At 36.0% G+C, this 19497-nt stretch overlaps 1 protein-coding gene across 1 annotated transcript; it reads right to left on the reverse strand.

Moving 5' to 3' along the window:
* Nucleotides 1–273: 273 nt before the first annotated feature.
* LOC125245988 (macrophage mannose receptor 1-like) lies at nucleotides 274–8569 on the reverse strand. The gene is made up of 3 exons (XM_048156812.1): nucleotides 8453–8569; nucleotides 3971–4333; nucleotides 274–783 (listed from the first exon to the last, which is right to left on the reverse strand). Exons 1-3 carry the CDS (start codon nucleotides 8484–8486, stop codon nucleotides 422–424), a joined length of 759 nt encoding a protein of 252 aa, XP_048012769.1. The 5' UTR covers nucleotides 8487–8569; the 3' UTR covers nucleotides 274–421.
* Between the last annotated feature and the right edge of the window lie 10928 nt (nucleotides 8570–19497).

The raw sequence follows: 19497 nt of genomic DNA on the forward strand, positions 1-19497 counted from the left end.
TGTTATCTGACATAATTAAGATTATTTTTTTCTTACACAGTTTAACTCTGAGATCTTGTCATATTTTATTACTATTTTTTTAAACTATAGTGAATAAACTGTTCTTTGACTGTGCGTGTGTGTGTGTTCTTGTATACATGGTTTATTATCTTGTATACAAATGTGTATAATGACATGAACCAAATGGCTTAAAAACATACTAAAGAGTGTTTTTTTTTTTAATTAAAAAATGCAGACAGTTTTCTGTGATGGGTAGGTTTAGGGGTAGTGGTAGTGTAGGGGGATAGAATATACAGTTTGTACAGTATAAAACCATTCCGCCTATGGGGAGTCCCCATAAACCACATATACAAGTGTGTGTGTTATGCAGTCCAGTAAGAGTATTAGGAACACTGAAATTGCGTAAAAACACAATCAGTAGCTAAGGATCAGACTTACGTTGCATGCAGAGGAAAGGAAGGTCATTTGAGCAGAGCTGGTAATGGATCATACCAGCAGGATCTGAAACACCACAAGGACTTTTCAGCGTAACCACGTCAGGTTGTGCTGTCAGCCAGGTAAGGGAGGAAGTGGAGACATTTGTTGCATCTGACCATTTCCACGTGTCTCTAAACAGACCAAGCCAAGCACTCAAGCCATGTGATGTCATCATCTCAGTTATTTGGTCTTCCTCACTTTGATTTGAAATGATGGCCAGATCTGTATAATTATGTCTGCAGTAGCTCTGAGCCTCCTGCCAGGTTTTGGATTCGTTAACGAAAACAAACCTGTTTGTTCTGTTCTCTGTAATAAGAATTGATTAATTTACTTGTTGTTTTACACAGAGTAAATTTTATAAAGTACATTTGTCAGTGCTGTGGCTAGATTGTAGCAGTGTTGTTTGGTAAGAAGTAATGATCATCTGTTTGTGAATAAACCCCTTAAATCTCTAAGAGTTCCAACCAAGGGCGTCACTAAGGAGGAAAAAGGGGACTGTGTACAGGGGCCTCACAGGCACTGGTTATGTCAGTTATGTTTTAAGTGAACATAAACTGCTGAAAAAAGAATAATAGATGTAATAGTGTAATAGATTTGTGCTTAAAATGACAACAGCATAATATAAGTACTTGTATCTATGTTTTTAATGTGAATCCAGCAACAAAATAAAAAGAGAAAATCTCCCACTGCTCTTGACTGGATAACTTTTGTAGCTTTAATAAGAACCAGTGTATATTTCATTCATACAGTGAAGACTATGCAGTTTTATTTTTACATTTGATTATTCAATTTCTTACTCTGCCATTTTAAATGCCAACAAAATGTGGAATTCACATTTTCCTTTGTTCACCTGCTTCCTTTGTTCTAGTTTCCCGCTGGTCATTAGTTTCCATAGCCATTCATTAACGAGCACACCTGTCTGTCTGTAGTCTAATGGTTGTGTTAGTGAGGGGAAGTTAGGCAAGTTAGTGAGGGGAGGCGGGTTTGTGTGTCAATTTGCTGTCGGAGAGATGAGAGAGCAAGAAAACACAGCTGGTATCGTGTATCTGTTCTGCAGAAAATAAGTATTGGAAGCGTTTCAGATATTTCAGTATTGATGTATCAAAAATCTATATTTTTGACAACACTACATTACACTTAGTTTATTATTTCAGATGCCTTTAAAAAAAAAAAAAAAAAAAAAAAAGTATATTATATATATTAAATTTCAACCCGCCAAAGTGACTAGTAGGAGTGACTGCGTTACACGCCACAGCTGAAATCCACCCATATTTGGCAGGTTGTCGGGTGTTAAAGGGATAGGTTACCCAAAAATGAAAATTTGATGTTTATCTGCTTACCCCCAGGGCATCCAAGATGTAGGTGACTTTGTTTCTTCAGTAGAACACAAATGATGATTTTTAACTCCAACCGTTGCAGTCTGTCAGCCGTATAATGCATGTCAATGGGAATACAATCTATAAGAGTCCAAAAAAACATGCACAGACAAATCCAAATTAAACCCTGCGGCTCGTGATGACACATTGATGTCCTAAGACACGAAACGATTGGTTTGTTCGAGAAACCGAACAATATTTATATCAGATTTAACCTCTAATACACCACTATGTCCAACTGCCTGCCGCACGGCATCCGGTGCGTGAGGTGTGTACGTGCTCTGGCGTAGTTTAAAGGATTACTCCACTTTCAAATAAAAATTTCCTGATAATTTACTAACCCCATGTCATCCAAGATGTTTGTCTTTCTTTCTTCGGTCGAAAAGAAATTAAGGTTTTTGATGAAAACATTCCAGTATTATTCTCCTTATAGTGGACTTCAATGGTCTCTCCAAACAGTTGAAGGTCAAAATGACAGTTTCATTGCAGCTTCAAAGGGCTTTAAACGATACCAGATGAGGAATAAGGGTCTTATCTAGCAAAAACGATCGGTCATTTTCTAAAAAAAAATACAACTGTATATGCTTTATAAACACAAATGATCGCCTTGCACGTGCTTCCGCTTTCCATATTCTTCAAAAAGTCCTACGCCTTCCCTATTTAACTTACGTAACGACCTTGTTTGGTATTGTTTAAAGCCTGTTGAAGCTGCACTGAAACTGTAATTTTGACCTTCAACCGTTTGGAGAGTCCGAAGAATGAAAGACATGAACATCTTGGAATGACATGGGGTTGAGTAAATCATCCGGAAAAATTTATTTGAAAGTGGACTAATCCTTTAAACTACGCCAGAGCGCATACACACCTCACACACAGGATGCCGTGCGCGCTCAAGGCAGTTGGACATAGTGGTGTATAAGAGAAAAAAAGTGATATAAATACTGTTCTTTTTCTCGCACAAACCGATCGTTTCATGTCATAGGACATCAATGTATCATCACGAGCCGCAGGGTTTAATTTGGATTTGTCTGTGCATGTTTTTTTGACTCTTATAGATTGTGTTACCATTGCCATGCATTATATGACTGACAGACGGCAACGGTTGGAGTTAAAAATCATAATTTGTGTTCTACTGAAGAAACAAAGTCACCTACATCTTGGATGCCCTGGGGGGTAAGCAGATAAACATCAAATTTTCATTTTTGGGTGAACTATCCCTTTAATGTCAAGCCCTGGTTACATGCTTGTTTTAATTTTATTTTTATCCATAAACGTGATTGGATAGGGAAAGAGTAATCGGTCCTAAAACTCAAATCGACCATAGATAACTTTAACCACAGCAGTATATGGTGCCAACTGCTGTTAATCGTGGCTGCTGCGGAATCCTTCAAGCATCAATTCAATTGAGATTTCAGCTTCTTCCTCTAATATGACGAATCATGTTAAGGCCATGTTCATATTGAGGGTAATTCCCACTCCCATTTAGGCTATTTACTTCAGCATATAGGTCTCTCTATATGCTGAAGTAAATAGCCTAAATGGGAATCAGTAGCCAAAATGGGAGCAATCTGCACTGCTACATCTCTCCCTCATGTTCTGGCTGAGCAGTCAGCAGCTCGTTGACTCTTGATGAGTTTGCCTTCATTTAGCAAGTGGAAAGTTTTCCTTGGAAAGTTTCCATATTTATTGCAAAATTTTCCTTACAAATTATATCATCAGCATAACAATGTAAGTAAATGAAGTTGTGTAAAAGGTAGGGGATGATGCCCCCTGTGCATTTACGTTTAAATTGTCACATATTCAGTGGAGTGGAATAACAGTGTAGTTTGTGTTAGCTCACTATCTTAGCCTATTTCAGTGAATTAGGTGAGGAAAACATATATTATTATTTAAATGTTGATGAGTGTACTGAAAATAACTTTTTCATCTTCACACTACATTTTTTAGAAAGTAATGGACCTTTTACTGGAGTATTTTTTTTTTCAGTACTCTTTCCACCCCTGCTGGTTGGTACTCAGAGATTCAAAGATTAAGATTGATTTTTATGGTATGAAACTGCATTGTCAACATTGTGAACAATATTCACATTATTGGTATTTGCTTCTTTCATTTCTTACCATTGAAGCAAAAAAATGGAAATGGTCCCCTGCAGTCCATATCATTCCATACTCTATCTTCTATCAAACCACATGCCTCACGTCCACCATAGTTGTTTGGTTCTCCACTTCTCCATTTCTGAAATGTAATATTCTCATCCTGATAAGACCACCGCCAGCTATAAATGTCATTGTACAGTCCAACCCAAGCCATCTTAGCCATTTTATAAACCGTGTCTCGTAAATTTGCCCAGTCGTCATTATTTTGAACAGTGGCCAGGTCAATGTGATTCTCTCTGCAGTAAGCTTGTGCCTGGTACCAAGTCTTCTGTTCCTGGATTAGAACATATTGACGTGAAATGCCCCCAATAAATGAACAGAATCCTGTTGAGAAGAAAGTATTGAATGTTACAGTGAAATACACATGTGAACACTAAACCAGGGAGTATACCAGATTCATTTAATTTGAGTTAGAGCTAAACTCTGAGTAAACTAGTCATTCTCTTTTGTAGGAAACGAAATAATAACACAATGGGAGCAATACACCAGTGAATAACTAACAGGTCAAATAAGAACAAAAAAAATAAAAAAAAATAGAAAAAAATTCTTGTTAAGAAGCAGCCAAACCTATAAACATCTAGGTTTTAATACCTAATAAAAGTATACAGAGAGAGCAAACATGCTAGTAAAGTGGGCCTGAATACCCAAAAGTGAAAGTAAACCATGTGCTCAATATGCTCCAGAAATTGCATCTATCAACAAATATGACAGCCACTGTTTTGAAATCAAAGATCCTTTGCTACAACCACTGTATATGATCAATTAAAACTTTCAAAGCTTTAAAGGCACAGCATGTAAGTTTTGCCACTAGAGGTCGCTTATTCAAAACAATAACAAAGGCGTAGCTTGATGATGTCACAGGTAATGTTGGGAAACAGTTCTTATCCAGAAACGGTAGTGTTTTTTGAAAAGTACTGGAAAAACTGCAAAATTTCGAAGTTTCGGTTCCGAAAGTGGTTCTGGTTTGATGGGTGGGCGAAGTGCGGGAACCATATCCTTTAAGGAGACGTCTCACCTCATCAATATTATAGCAATGAATGCACTGAAAAGCCCTCACGCTCCTCATATATGTCAGATATTAATGCAGAGAGAGAGAGATGCACAAAGCTGCATGATTAATCTTTCAAAGATTGCATTCACGATTTGAGTCAAGAAACCACAGATAACATGTAATTTATGATGAAAAAAATTGGAGAAGAAAAGCTACCTCTGAAACAAAGATGACACCTAATTGGTCAGAACTCCTCAAAGAGGAGAATCAGACAGAGATCAAGACAAAGGCAGATCAAGATCAGATGAAAATGGGTTAAGAAACTTACTTACTTTTTTCTTTTACTTAGTTTCTTTTCTTTTCCATTGAGAGTCTCGTGCTCTAAGTTAAGTTTTGCCACAGAGTTTAATCAATGACTCTATAGTCTTTGCCCACCTTAAAACTTCAAACCTCAGCCACGAGGAAGACTCATCATTGCATTCATTCATCCGCCATCACATCAGAATGTGATTGGCTTCCCACTACATCAATCCAGACACAAAAAGACCTGCAGCAGATCAAAGAACCTGGGAAACACCCTTCTCAAGCCAAAGATGCAGACAAAAAAGGAATCCCAATTTAAAGAGACAAATGACGAACGCAAATATACCTCCAGATTCTAGCTGAACTACTGCACTGATAACAGGGAACAACAGGGAAAAATGATTTAAAAATAAATTTGCAAATAATATTAATTATACTTTTGTGTAGTCTACCATAGAAAAAGCCAGTTTTACTCGTTGACAGATTTATTTGTGAGGGAATAATTACCTAATAATTTTATTGGAGTCTTACACAAAATGTACAGTTAATCTGTGCCGTGAATTAATTTGAACTGCGACAGATATTATGGGAGTGGCTTGATGCAGTGCAGGAGATGCAGATAACTTGATCTTGATCCTTAAGAAACCTTAATTAATGCTGTCCCCTTACAAATCTGCTTCAATGGTAAAATTAAATGAAATTTACATTGTTTAAATAAAAATGTAAAGTCTGTACAAATTTAAATTATCTATTATATTTTTTATGTCGTTTTGGTTGCTTGGCTGTTTTCTTATAAGGGTCCAGAAATTCATCAAGTTGTCCCAGGTGAAAAAAAGTAAATTTCTATAATGTACTTACAGTTTTTCTCAATTGCTAAAACACTAAAACCCACTGGCTGAACAAAGTTCTCAGTTGCCTGACCTCATTTAGCTAATTGTGCAGTCTGTTTTCAATATCTTAAACCATTTCACATGGTAAAACACAATTTGCAGATCTGACTTTGACTTTTCAGCAAAACTCTAAACACATTCTCATTCTCAAAACACGTTCTGCACGTAATGCACACGTCATCCATACTGGTAAACACAAGTGGCAACAATCAAATACAAATAAAGAACACGTGTCATTGATTAAACACAACCACTCAAAATTGATGTAACCTTTTTCAAATGATATGACAACCAGTATAAGCCAGTTCAGAGAGCAAACAGATTGTTGAAGGTAGGAAGGAGAAAGTCTGAGAATGGATAGAAGAAACAATGTGAGAGGATGAGTGCTTATGTGAGGTGGGCGACAAGGAGGAGGAGGAGAGCAAGAAAGAGGAGGAGGAGGAGGAGGAGGAAGAAAAACAAAAAATGGCAAAGAGAAAAGAAGAGTAGTAATTTCTAAACAATTTTGAGCTACTGTGAACATGTTTTCATTAATCAAAAGACAATGACGGAGAAATATTATATTTATTTTGAGATTAAAAATGTACTTCTCTCTGAGAACAATGTTTTTTCTGTTTTTTTGGTGTATTGTTTACTGACAGCTTGATGGTGTATATCATTTTGATCACTTTTTTTATGATTTGAGAGCAGTGTTTGATTTTGAACACAGGTAAAACTGTTTTGAGGCAAAAGTTGTATTTTGCAAGAGGAGTCAGAGGTTTTGTAAATAGTGCTTGAAGATGAGGTTTTGTGTTTAATGGTTTCAGAAAATGGAGCAAGGTTTCAGAAATTGTTTTAGCAATTGAGAAAAACTGTAAAGTGCTCTATTTTTGTGCACTAATTTTGTACTTAATACTAAAAATTCTTCTTTAGTACTTCTTAAGATAATCTTAAGAACATCTAAGTGTACTCAACTGCTATTTTGAGACACCATAAAATATGAACTAAAATGTGTTTTTAAAGGGATAGTTCACCCAAAAATGAAAATTTGATGTTTATCTGCTTACCCCCAGGGTATCCAAGATGTAGGTGACTTTGTTTCTTCAGTAGAACACAAATTATGATTTTTAACTCCAACCGTTGTGGTCTGTCAGCCGTATAATGTGGGTCAATGGGAACTTCTTTTATGAGAGTAAATAAAACTTGCTTACACAAATCCAAATTAAACCCTGCGGCTCATGACGACACAATGATGCCCTAAGACACGAAACGATCGGTTTGTGTGAAAAAACGAACAGTATTTATATCATTTTTTACCTCTAAAACACCACTATGTCCAACTGCGTTCAGCATTCAGCATTATTTTTTTAAATACAGAGATAGTATATTAAAAACACATTTTAGTTCATATTTTATGGTGAAGCAGAAGTACTATATTAAGTACAAAATGAGTGCGCAAAAATAGAGCACTTTAAGTACATTATAGAAATGTACTTTTTTTTCACCTGGGGTTATATGATATGTTGGCTATATGATGTCACTACATTGCCGTCTTGATGCCAGCCAGCTGCTGCATTGCTAATCGTAGTTTCAAGTATTGATAAATCTGCCCTTTCTGAGTAACACAAGAATGCGTAGTAATCTTAGACAATTGAATCCAGATATTTTAATCCAATCCACAAATTCGTTTGAAGAACAAAATAAGCCAGAGTTCAGTTATCACAATCAGAAGATCTTGCATCTGTCAGATCATCTCAGATGTATTAAGAAAGGTAAGAAGAACGGACCGCTGTTCCCTGATCGTTGATGATAAATCTCAGTGTATTTAAGCCTTCTGTTTTCTTTGTTCTGTGTCCTGTGTTAACGTTTGTTCATGTGTAGTGTGCTTTGTATTTCTCTATGTTTGATTAAAGTCTTCTTAGATCTTGGGTATTCTGTATGACATCTCTTTTTAGATTTGTCTAAACAATGGTTATGTGATACTATTCCATACAGTATGTCAGAGCAAAAAAAAAACAAAAACCCCCCCCAAAAAACTAGCAACCATAGACCTCTGAGAATGGATTGCGTGAAGGCTTAAATCTGGGATTCTATTTTATTTTTCCAAAGTTATTACACACACAGGTCTTTAAAGGGGTCTCAGAAAGTGAAGAGTGGCAAAAATGTATTCACTTTGCTCTCTTTGTCCTCACTTAGATTGTCTAAAACTCAGACCAATCCTCCCAAAAATAGCTGTACAAGGACACACACACAAAAACATTCTTAAAAATGAGTACTTACCTGAGAAAAATAGCAAATGAAACAGCCTGTCCATTGTATGGAGCCTGAAACTGTAGAAAGAACCAGAATAATGACAGTTAAACAAGAGTATGAGTTTGTAAGTATAATATAATACAAAGCTCCTGAACAACAGACAGAATAAATTAATCCTACATACATTTTATACATTGCGTTTCATGCAAATGCTGTTTTCTCAGATGTAAAATAGGCATGGAGATTAATTTCCATTTGAACTTTTGGACGTTTACTCTTCATTCAGATATGTAAATCAATGCTTAGTAAGAATGCTGTTGCTTCTTCAGTCTTTTGAAACCCACAACTAAATACAAGCTCCTGACATGCACTTTAATGGGTTATGAAAGCCTACAATACTATGAAAGCCTACTCAATAATTTCTGAGAACATATATGCATGTGTTATATGTTACAAAAGATTGTTAAATGTTTTAAGTTCTGTTAGAGAACACAGAAACTATTAGGGCTGGACCAGAATATTAGATTATTCGAATGTACATTTGGTGGGTTGGTATTCGATTTTCAATTTTGGGATTTGTTTTTTTTTTGTTTGTTTTTTTGTTTGTACACCTGGCATCCCCCTCATAAAACGGTTTACACTATAAGATCTGGCGAAATACAATACTGTATGTAGTCTGTAGAGACAGCTTCAGTTATCCCAAAGCCAGTCCCTGTCATCCAAGAGCCCGTCAAGCCAACTCTAATTGTCCCCGAGTCAGTCACGTCAGTCTCCATCACCCTAGTGTCTACAGAGATGGTTCCTGTCATCCCAGAGACCGTCAAGCCAACTCTATTCATCCCTGATTCAGTGAAGTCAGCCTTAAGCCAAGTTTACACTACAGGACTTTAAATGTCGGCAGATCGCTGTGCTGTTCAGACTACATGACTTGCTATGAAGTCGTTGTGGTGTTTACACTACGTGACACTACGTAAATGATCTGCAACAGGAGTTTACACACTACATGAGCTGACCACAACTGTCACCCCACGACTTTATTTGAAAATAGATGTTGGGAGGAAATTAGAATAAATTTTGAATTAAATTGAATTAAAATTAAAATAACAAAGTTTAAGACATTCTGGCTGACCTCCTAGAGCTAAGGCGACTGTTATTTAAGAACGTTTCCTTTTATTGTTTCCATGACGACGCGCCATGCTTGTCACGTAACACACCACGGCCAGCTGGCCACACTGTACGACAGTTGATGACATGGTGAGAAAAGCGATACATCTATCTGATATTCCGATTCTCAAATATGTGCATCTGAGTGTTTTGTCATTTAAAAACCTATATAATGGCCTTAATCTTAACCCTCTGGAGTCTGGGGCTGATTTGGGGCCCTGGAGAAGTTTTGACATGCCCTGACATTTGTGCTTTTTTCAGTTATTCATAAACATATTAATGGAAAGTTGTCATTACACAGTATTCACCTCAAACTAGGCTACCATAATATCTGAGCAACATGTTGTCACAGAGTCAGTTCCCACCACTACCCTTTGTGTCTGTCTGTGTCTGACACATGTATGTACATGTTTGTATTTTTGAAGGAATAACGTTTATGTGTGGTTATTGAAAAAAACAAAAAACTTAAGTCACTGAAATAAGGCCACAAAATAAATACAAAATATGTGTTCACAAGACTTCTGGGTATTGCAGGTTGTAGACTAGAATTTTTGCTTCAAAGTAATGTAAAAATGATCCTGCCTACTCGTTCATATAAAACAATATATTGATTTAAATTTTGTAAGACACTTTTTGTCAAGACACAGTATGCATGGAGGTGTAAATCTTCACAGGATGTCTGCAGGTTTCATCAAATCTAATTTAATGCTTTTTAATGCCTCTTTAATGCCAATTTTGTATTTATTTTTTAATGCCATATATATATATATATATATATATATATATATATATATATATATGTCGGTAAATGTCGATAGATAATGTCATACGGCAATTAGAATATTCATCATGTCGCATTTGCATTCTGCCAAGTGTCAGCACTTTAGATTTGTTTGCTTCTCTGCTGCTACCCTTTTTGCTCACATAATGTATTTTAATACAGCCAAATTCCAAATAAAATTGTTTCATCTATATATTTTTCTGGTTTTGTTTGTAGACAACATGAAATGATGACTGAAACGTGGCCCATTCAGACTACATACAGGGCTCGACATTAAGCCTTGTCATTCACTTGTACGAGTAAAACAGTTGCTTGTCCGAAAAAAAAAAAAAGGATTTTGGTGTAAATATAAACATACAATTTCTAAAGCAATATCCTTTCAGAAAATTGCAGCTTTGACATATTTAAATCTGCATATTTGTGATAGATTTGTTCAAGAATGAGGCAGTTGTTTATGAATGGGTCATTGAATCTTTGACTCAACCGATTTGTTCCAAACGCTGAATCATTCCCCTAGTGAAAAAAAAGTATACTTTATTGTATTTTAAATATATTCGCTTTTTCTATAGTACACTGCAAATATACTAACAAAAAATGTACTATCATTAAATATATAAAAAGTATATTAGTATCATATTTTCACAATGCAACTTTTAACACACTTTAAAATAATTGTACTTTAGTATATTTTCTAAAAATATATTTTAGAAAAATATACTTGAAGTGTAAGTTCAGTTTATTTTTTAAAAGTGTATTTATTTGCACTTTATAAAAATATATTTGAGGTATATTTTAACAGTGTGCTGAAAATGTTCATTGTAACAATGCACTGAAAGTATATTTAAAAAATACATTATTTAATATCCTGAAGTTGTAGTGCATCTAATGTTAAATTTGAGTATATTTTTTTAAGTTTACTTCTTCATCCTTGGAATTCATTATATTACTTGTGCTATTTATTTCAGTATGAATGCATTACAAGCCCATTTAGTATATGCAGTGTAGCCTATAGAATTTCCAAATAAGTGTAAATGTTTAATTAAGTTTACACTGGCAGAATCATTTTACAATCGTACACACAAATCTATATTAAACAACACACCAGCAGCTCAAGTAATGCGAAAAAATATGTTGAGTGGTTAAACTTATAGACCAATTTAGTGTTTGCAAACAGCGATGACGTTTTTTATGGGCGGAGCCTACCTGGTTGCAGAAAATGACAGTTGAGCAGTGGCAGTCTATGGAAGCCACGAAATAAAAGAATAAAAAAAGTTAATTTCGAGTTTATATCTCACAATTCTGACTTTTATTTCTCACAAATCTGAGTTTATATCTCACATTTCTTACAAAGAAAAACAAAATTGTGAGATATACTCGTTATTCTGTCTTTTCTGAATTGCAATTTATCCCGCAATTCTGACTTTTTTCCCCTCAGAATTGTGAAATAAACTCACAATTGCGAGTTATAACGTCCGAACTGGGAGTAATAAACACACAAATGCAGGAAAAAAGTCAGAATTGTGAAATAAAAATTTGATAGACTATGTTTAAAAGTTATCTATGTAAAATGTTATAGGTTTAAATATTATTTCATGCTGTAACTGCTATGTATGTATGTCCTCTGAACTGCATATGTGAATATTATGTAGACTTACTGTGTGCATCAAATTCCTGCTTTAATAGTAGACTAATCCTTGCAGGTGTCATCAGTCCAGTCTGTGAAACGTCTCCGTTTAGCTTCAAAGGACGTTTTCAACGATGGTTTTCTTTAAAAATGAAGACTATATATTTTTTGCATTCTGATTCCAACATCCAGAGGCACAACAAAACATTTTTCTCTTATTCTGTGGATTTTGCACATTTTCCTCCAATTGCTACCGCTATTTTTCTGCAACCACTATGCGCGCGCAGCTGCAAGTGACGTCATTGTGACGTCTGCTACAAAGTGGTCTATAGGAATTCAAATGTCTCTTCAACTTGGTCTGTGACCAATCAGATTTTGTTGCTCACTGCCTTCAGCCAATCACAGCTGCTGACGTCACGGTCGTCGTCTGAATCTCCTCGCTCAGTCACTCAGGTGAAGTATAATGTCGCAATGTATAATTTATTTAATAAAACACTGAAAGCGCAATACATCGCTCAGTCTTGGGAATTCTGACCAGTTCAATCAAGTGACATCGCAGCCTGACCGTGATGGCGACGACAACCGGCTAATCTAATGGCCTACGCGATCCTGAAAGAACCGGAGAAAAGTGCTGCTATTGGGAGGTGAGTTGTAGTCTACCAGTTAACAAACTTTATTTTATTTTCTTTAACAAACGGAGAGTGATATTTCGGCTTGATATCTCCTTTTTGAGTCTGTGTGTGGTGGTTTATGGCACATGTTTGTATGCAGCACCAAAACATTCATATGATTGGTCAAATCGGCCCGTATGCTGTACGATATTAATTCATAAAGTGTTTCATGCTTGACTATGTACCGAAAACAATATCGACATGCCATTCTGATACAGTTCCCTGCTGCTAATCCTCATTTACTGTTCAAAAATAGTATTGGTTCAATGTAGGATTTAGACAGACTATTGTAAACGTGAATAAAGAGTTGAACAGGTCTTATATCTGTGGTATATTCTGTCAACAGATGCTGTTCTTCACGAGTCTCTGCGGTCATCATTGTGCCATCAGACACAATGAGAAGCTCATCAGAACATGGAATATAATGTGTAATTTGTATTTGTGTATAGAGGGTCACCATGGTCCAATATTTTTTTTTTTTTAATGAAAAACATGGTAAGTTTTGCTGAATCTAAGTTTAAATAAAAACTATTGGATTTGTCAATTTAATATGTCTCTTCATTATGTTCTTATATTTTATTTAATTTAGTGGCCTTGAAAACAAATGCATTCAACTTTGGGAAAATGTGTTAAACTGTATTTAAATAGTAGCACAACTGTATTGTGTGAGATTATGTAATTCAAAGTACAGTAGTCAACATTTGAAGTGGATCAAAAAAGTTAGGACAACTTTGATTAAAGGTTTTGATCCGCTTCAAATGTTGACTATATTATACAAAGTATAAGTAATAACAAAGTGTATAGTTATTGACTGCAAAGTGTGTAATGTTTAATATTTGGAATAAGCCAAAGGTACTGAGCATACAGTATATACTATTACCTGTAAAATAATATATTCAGTGTATATTGCTTGTGTTTTGTAATGTACTTAAATCACAAATAAAGTGTACTTATAACACAAAGTGTACTCATAACAGAAATAAAGTATACTTATAACACAAATAAAAGTATACTTATAACACAAATAAAGTATACTTATAATGCAAAGTTATAACAAAAAAATTATACTTTTAACACAAATGAAGTATACTTATAACACAAATTAAGTACACTTTAATATCACTAATCAAGCATGTAATTAGTCCCTACACAGACATATACTTAAAGTGTACTAAGTATACTTGAAGTTGTTCCAATTTAGTACACATAAGTATACTAAATATACTTAAAGTTGTATTTTAATACTACTTAATTTCAACTTAAATATACTTAGTACAAAATTAGTTGTTTCAAAATAGCACACTTTAAATGAACTAATCATTAACATACTTGAAATATACTAATAATTAGTCTTGCTGCAAGTATACTTAGTATACTTTTTTTTCACTAGGGTCATTAACTAAAACAAGGCTAAACCTGCCCCTGCGTCCCAAATGTCCATATTATCCATCCTATGTGAGATTAAAATAAGTGTGTCCCAAAGCATAGTATGTTGAAAAGAGTATGCCAAAAGTTCCCGGATGGTCTACTATTTCCGGTAGTTTTTCGAAGTGTGGACCTGTGTACACTATAAAGGCTAATATTGCCCACAACCCATTGTGCATTGGACGAGGATTCAGTTCAGAACTACAAACATGAGTAAAAAGTGTTAAAAAAATGAAAAATATGGCGGATATAAGTGACCGACGCTGAGAGGTTTGAGTGACTAATAATCAGTTCAACCTGATACATGCATTAATATGAGGAGAGTTCTCTACATGAAAGACCCGTGACTACAGATCAACGTGGTACTGCATTTCTCTCCGATATGATAGGAAATTAGCTAAATAAAATGTGGAGTATGTAAGATGATTGACAGGCCAGTTTACGGTGACAGGATATGACAGAGAGCAAAAACACAATTGTATGACGTGATAGTATGTCCCAAAGCTTGTCTACTCTTTTGCTACACACTCAAAAGTAAGTACTTTTTGTTCACAGAAAGAGTGCATACTTTTAGGGCATAGTAGAAGTAGATGAATTGGGACGCAGCACGTGTCTCAAAGTGCATTCTATCCATCCTAAATAGTATGTGACATTAGTAATATTCAATACTATTTAGGGCGGATAGGGTGAATAGTATGCACAGTGGGATGCAGGGTGAGTGTTGCTATGCTATGCTGTGATTTTTGTTTGAAACTATTTTCGCTGCTAAAATAGGACAAAAACAGTCAATGTTCCTTCTAAAATTTAATTTTACTTAATATTTGTTAACTGAATTGTTGTATGAAATCAGCGTCACGTTTTTTATCGTGACGGTAGCCTGTTTAGGAAAACAGCATTCTTGGTCATGTGATATTGCTTAACTATATCAAGTTATAAAAACTCCACATTTTGAATTTTTACCGCAGTTTGTTTAACTGAGTTTATTTTTGTGTGTGCTTCGCTCATGTTTCCATTTCTCCTCGAGATGGTGCACGAGCCTCAACAGTGCAACCTTGTTATCGTCAGTACATTATACAGCCTTTTATTATCCACTATCGATTGACATTTACACTAAATGTAATAAAATCAGTCATTCTCACTTTTTTTTTTTTAATTGACGTTTTAATCAGGTCCTTGTCCAGCCGGGCAAGTAAAATTCTCTTTCACTTGCCCCTTCAAAAAATCCACTTAACCCGGACTATTTGACAAGTGTTACTTTCAAGCCCTGACATGTTAAACCAGCACTAAAATCCTGATTTATAATCGAGACATTGTCTGACAAAATCACAATGCACATAAGATAAAGACATTTGCTGTGATTTTGGCTATATATACACATAAAATGATCACTCAACTTAGAAGCAATAGTATCTATTTTATTAGTCCTCTGACAGAGTGCACAGCCTCAAATGAATGCGCTGCTCCTCTCAGCCACTCACTGAACAGCAGACGCAGAGAGAGAGGTGAAAGCAAGCAAAATCTCGCACTCGTGCGGCAGTACCAGGGGGTCTTGGAAGCTAGATCAGGTTAACAAGTATATTCATCACAATGCACTTTCTTGGAAAAAAAGTCACAAAAGGGGTCTGAAAAGTCGTTAAGTTGGCAACACTGATGCAGCCTTCCGTCTCCCAGCCCGCCGCTGTCCAAAACGGCATTATGCCAATTTTGCACCAGCCGGAGGCAATTACCAAACTGGTTCCATGTGTGTATCATACCAATGTACATATTTTGCGACAACAAATCAAAGTTATTAATTATGAAGGCTATATTCAATATAACTGGTAGTATTATTTTCCTTCAAAACTATCTAAAATATTGAATGCCTTTAGGAATAAAATTTAATGCTTTTTAATGCCATTTAAGGCCTTAATTTTCGCAAAATCCATTTAATGACTTTTAATGCTTTTAATGCCCCGCGGATACCCTGACTTCATGAATAATGCTGTGATTCACACCTGAGAAGACAATGACCCGCATAATGAACCCTTTCAGTGCTCTGTGCACATTTAGTCCACAAATGACTCGTGATGAAGAACAGGCATACCATGTGACATTCCAGGACAGCCTGCTCTCATCGGTTTGGCCATGGAGACCATTTCAGAGGCTCGCATTCAGCCCGTTATGGCCACGGAGGCCATCCCTGAGCAGCCAGTCTTCACTGCTACAGCTTCAGAGGAGGCTGTCCCAGAGCCCTCTTCAGAGGAGTCTGTCCCAGAGCCTGCTTCAGAGGAGCCTGTTCCAGAGCCCACTTCACAGAAGGCTGTCCTGGAGAGCGCTCCCGATTCAGTCCCTGAGCATGCAAGTTTAGCCCAGGAGGGCGCTCCTGAGTCAGTCCCCGAGCACGCCAGTGCAGCCCAGGAGGGCACTCCTGAGTCTATTCCAATGTGTGCCCCTGAAGCCCTGGAAGGCATTTCAGCAGTCCCCAAGGGCACCCCAGAGTCAAGTCCAGTGTCTGACTGAAGGTCTGCCTCCAGAAGGGCCAGTAATAATATCCCCACCCCTCCCTTCCCACCCTCTCACACGCTCTCCCTCCCACACTCCCTCCTGCCCTCCATCCCACCCTCCCTCCCGCCCTCCATCCCGCCTTCCATCCCGCCTTTTTTTCATATTATTTTTAAAATAAATAGGGAAAAAAATGTATAACAGGTTGTAATAATCATTATATATACTTGATTAGTTATTTGATTAGTTATATGATTAGTTATTCATATTTCCTTTTGGGCTAATTTGCTACACATGAATGCAGAGGGCTCATTCATCTTCTAGAATGCTTGGAAGACCTTTTCAGACGAAAACCTGGTGTAAAAACATATCTGAAGCACAGATTCTCTGAAACTGCAACAGAAAGTGGCCTATTCAGTTTAACAGTGGCAAAACAATTAATACTTAATTACTTAAACAAATATTACAACTTTTACCCTCTCAGACACTGTGTCCATTAGCAACAACAGTATCTCAACAATAATTGCATAATAACATTCAACTTGGTATGTGTCACAGTTATCTTCTGTTAGTTTCTTTATCTTAGACTTTCAGTTTGTTTTCATTTATTACATGTGTTCCTTTGTTCAGTTTTCCCACTCGTCATTATTAGTTTATTCTGTTCAGGTGCACGTCCATCTTGTTTGAAGAACTATTTAAGTTCTCCCTTCACAGTCTGTCACTGTTCGGTCTCGTCAATGGTATGTGTTGCTGCCTGCTCCACTGTTCTGTTGGATCTTTATATATTAAACCATAGGTCACTAACATGCGGGCCGCGGTCCGGGTCCGGACGCAGAAGCCATCGCATACAGACCCGAACCTATGGCCAAAACAGAAGGTTATGATTTAAAACCTGATGGGGCACTTCTATATTATCCGTACAGCTTTTGTAGTCTTTACGGTAGTGGTTTAGCGGATGATGAAATGCACAGACCACGTGACACCACTCAGCCAATCAAGTCTGCGCATCCCAGGCGGTAATCTTTGACTCTGCAGTGCAGACAGATGCGAGAGTTAGAGGCAAGTTACACATGAAAAGACGATAGAAAAAAAGAAAGTTATCGATAAATGTAGAAAACAAAGGGGGGAAACAGATGAGTGACAGAGACGGAGAAAAGGAGAGAAACAGGCGAGTGAGATGGAGAGAGTTGAGAAAAATACGAGTGAGACGGAGATAGGGAGAGAAACAGACAGTAAAGTTGGCCACATTTTCACAGATTCAAATTTTGTGAGATAAATGCTGTTACTACACAAATAACACCTCTTTTTTAACGTAGACAAGCAGCTACAACTTAATTTTCCTCAAAACAAGCTTTCCTCCGCAGTGAACAAAATACATAGGTTTCTATGCGCGGACGGCTGAGAGACAGATCCGAAGGGACTGTCTGCAAAGTGCAAAACCTGAAAAGTGTTACTACAAAAACAGTCAATAACTTCAATGTTACACACTGCATTGTCACCAAATTCAGCTCACACATCACTGCTGGTTATACTACAACTCTTTATTTTGGAAAAATATATTTTTGAATAATTAGATTTTTTTATAATGAAAAAATATTTATTAACTTCAAAATTAAGAAATTATGAACTTCATTATGAAAAATTCATGTAATAACTTCACTGTAACACACTGTACTGTCACCAAATTCAGTTCACACATCACTGATGTCTTGATATAGCAGCACATATTTTGGAAAAATGTCAATAGTACAGTTTATTAAGGTGAAGTTATTAATTATTTTTCATAATAAAAAAATACAAAAAAATAAATAAAAAAATATATTTTTCTAAAATAAGTGTTATAGTATAACCAGCAGTGGAGTGTGAAATAAATTTGGTGACAATGCAGTGTGTTTTGAGGGAAATTAGGTTGTAGCTGCTTGTCTACATTACTATTGAAATAACTATATTACTACTGAAAAGAGTTGTTATGCGTGTAATAACAGCATTTGGCTCACAAGTTATTGATCCGGGGAATTCGAATCTGTGAATATGTGGCCAACTTTACTTAAGTCAGAACATGCTTAAGTTTGAACATGCACAATTTTTTTATTTATTTTCTCTTATTTTGAAATGTAGCTCTACTTTATTTAGCTAATGAGAGAACATTATATCTACAGTCATACATGTACTGAATTCATATGATTTGACAGTCAGGAATTGATTACATGCAGATGTTGATACAACTACTAGGCTACTTATAATATATATATATATCACACTAACTAGTTAGACATTATGATCTTCCGGACCTTTGCTTCAAGAAATTTTCTCTAACTGGACCTCTTTAAATTTTAGTTGAATACCCCTGTATTAAACTATGTTTTGGACTGTACTTATCTTCCTCGTCTGCCTTCCTTGCAACAGTATGTGACAGTAGGTATCTGTGGAAACATGCAAAGTTGGGTGAGGTGATGTGCAGTGCCAGTGATACAACCATGAGATGACTTAACTCTTTTGACTTGGCATTAAACCTAGCACTGAAAGTTTGCTTGGCCATTGTTTATTGTAAAAGACTTTAAATAACTGTAAAAGATTTGTGTTTATTTGAATTTTATTACTGCTCATCATTTAACGCAGCATTTCAGATCAAATAAAGTATAGTCATGGCTTTTTTTCTGGAACAGTAATTTGTGTCTGAATTGATTAAAATTGTATCAATAATTGAAGGACTGTAATGTAATTGTCATGTTCAGTCATGGTTTTAGTTTCCTTATCAAGGACTTTTAGTTAGCTTCTCCTAGTTTTCCTGTATCCTTTGTTCTATGTACCCATTTGTCATTAGTTACCATGGTTATTCATTAAATGATCAATTAGATCACACCTGTTTGCATTTGAGGGCGTTATCTTGTGTTATATAAGCCCTTCAGTTTATTTAGTTCTTGGT

The sequence above is a fragment of the Megalobrama amblycephala genome, linkage group LG14 (assembly GCF_018812025.1).
Source record: "Megalobrama amblycephala isolate DHTTF-2021 linkage group LG14, ASM1881202v1, whole genome shotgun sequence".
In the NCBI taxonomy this organism is placed as follows: Eukaryota; Metazoa; Chordata; class Actinopteri; order Cypriniformes; family Xenocyprididae; genus Megalobrama; species Megalobrama amblycephala.

What these genes read in the sequence shown, in the direction of transcription:
- LOC125245988 (XM_048156812.1), bottom strand. Translation starts at nt 8,486, where the DNA reads ATGGACAGGCTGTTTCATTTGCTATTTTTCTCAG. An exon ending in TCATTTGCTATTTTTCTCAG is followed by an intron (nt 4,334 to 8,452) that starts GTAAGTACTCAT and finishes TCTTCTCAACAG; the next exon opens with GATTCTGTTCATTTATTGGG. An exon ending in TCCATTTTTTTGCTTCAATG is followed by an intron (nt 784 to 3,970) that starts GTAAGAAATGAA and finishes TTCTTATTACAG; the next exon opens with AGAACAGAACAAACAGGTTT.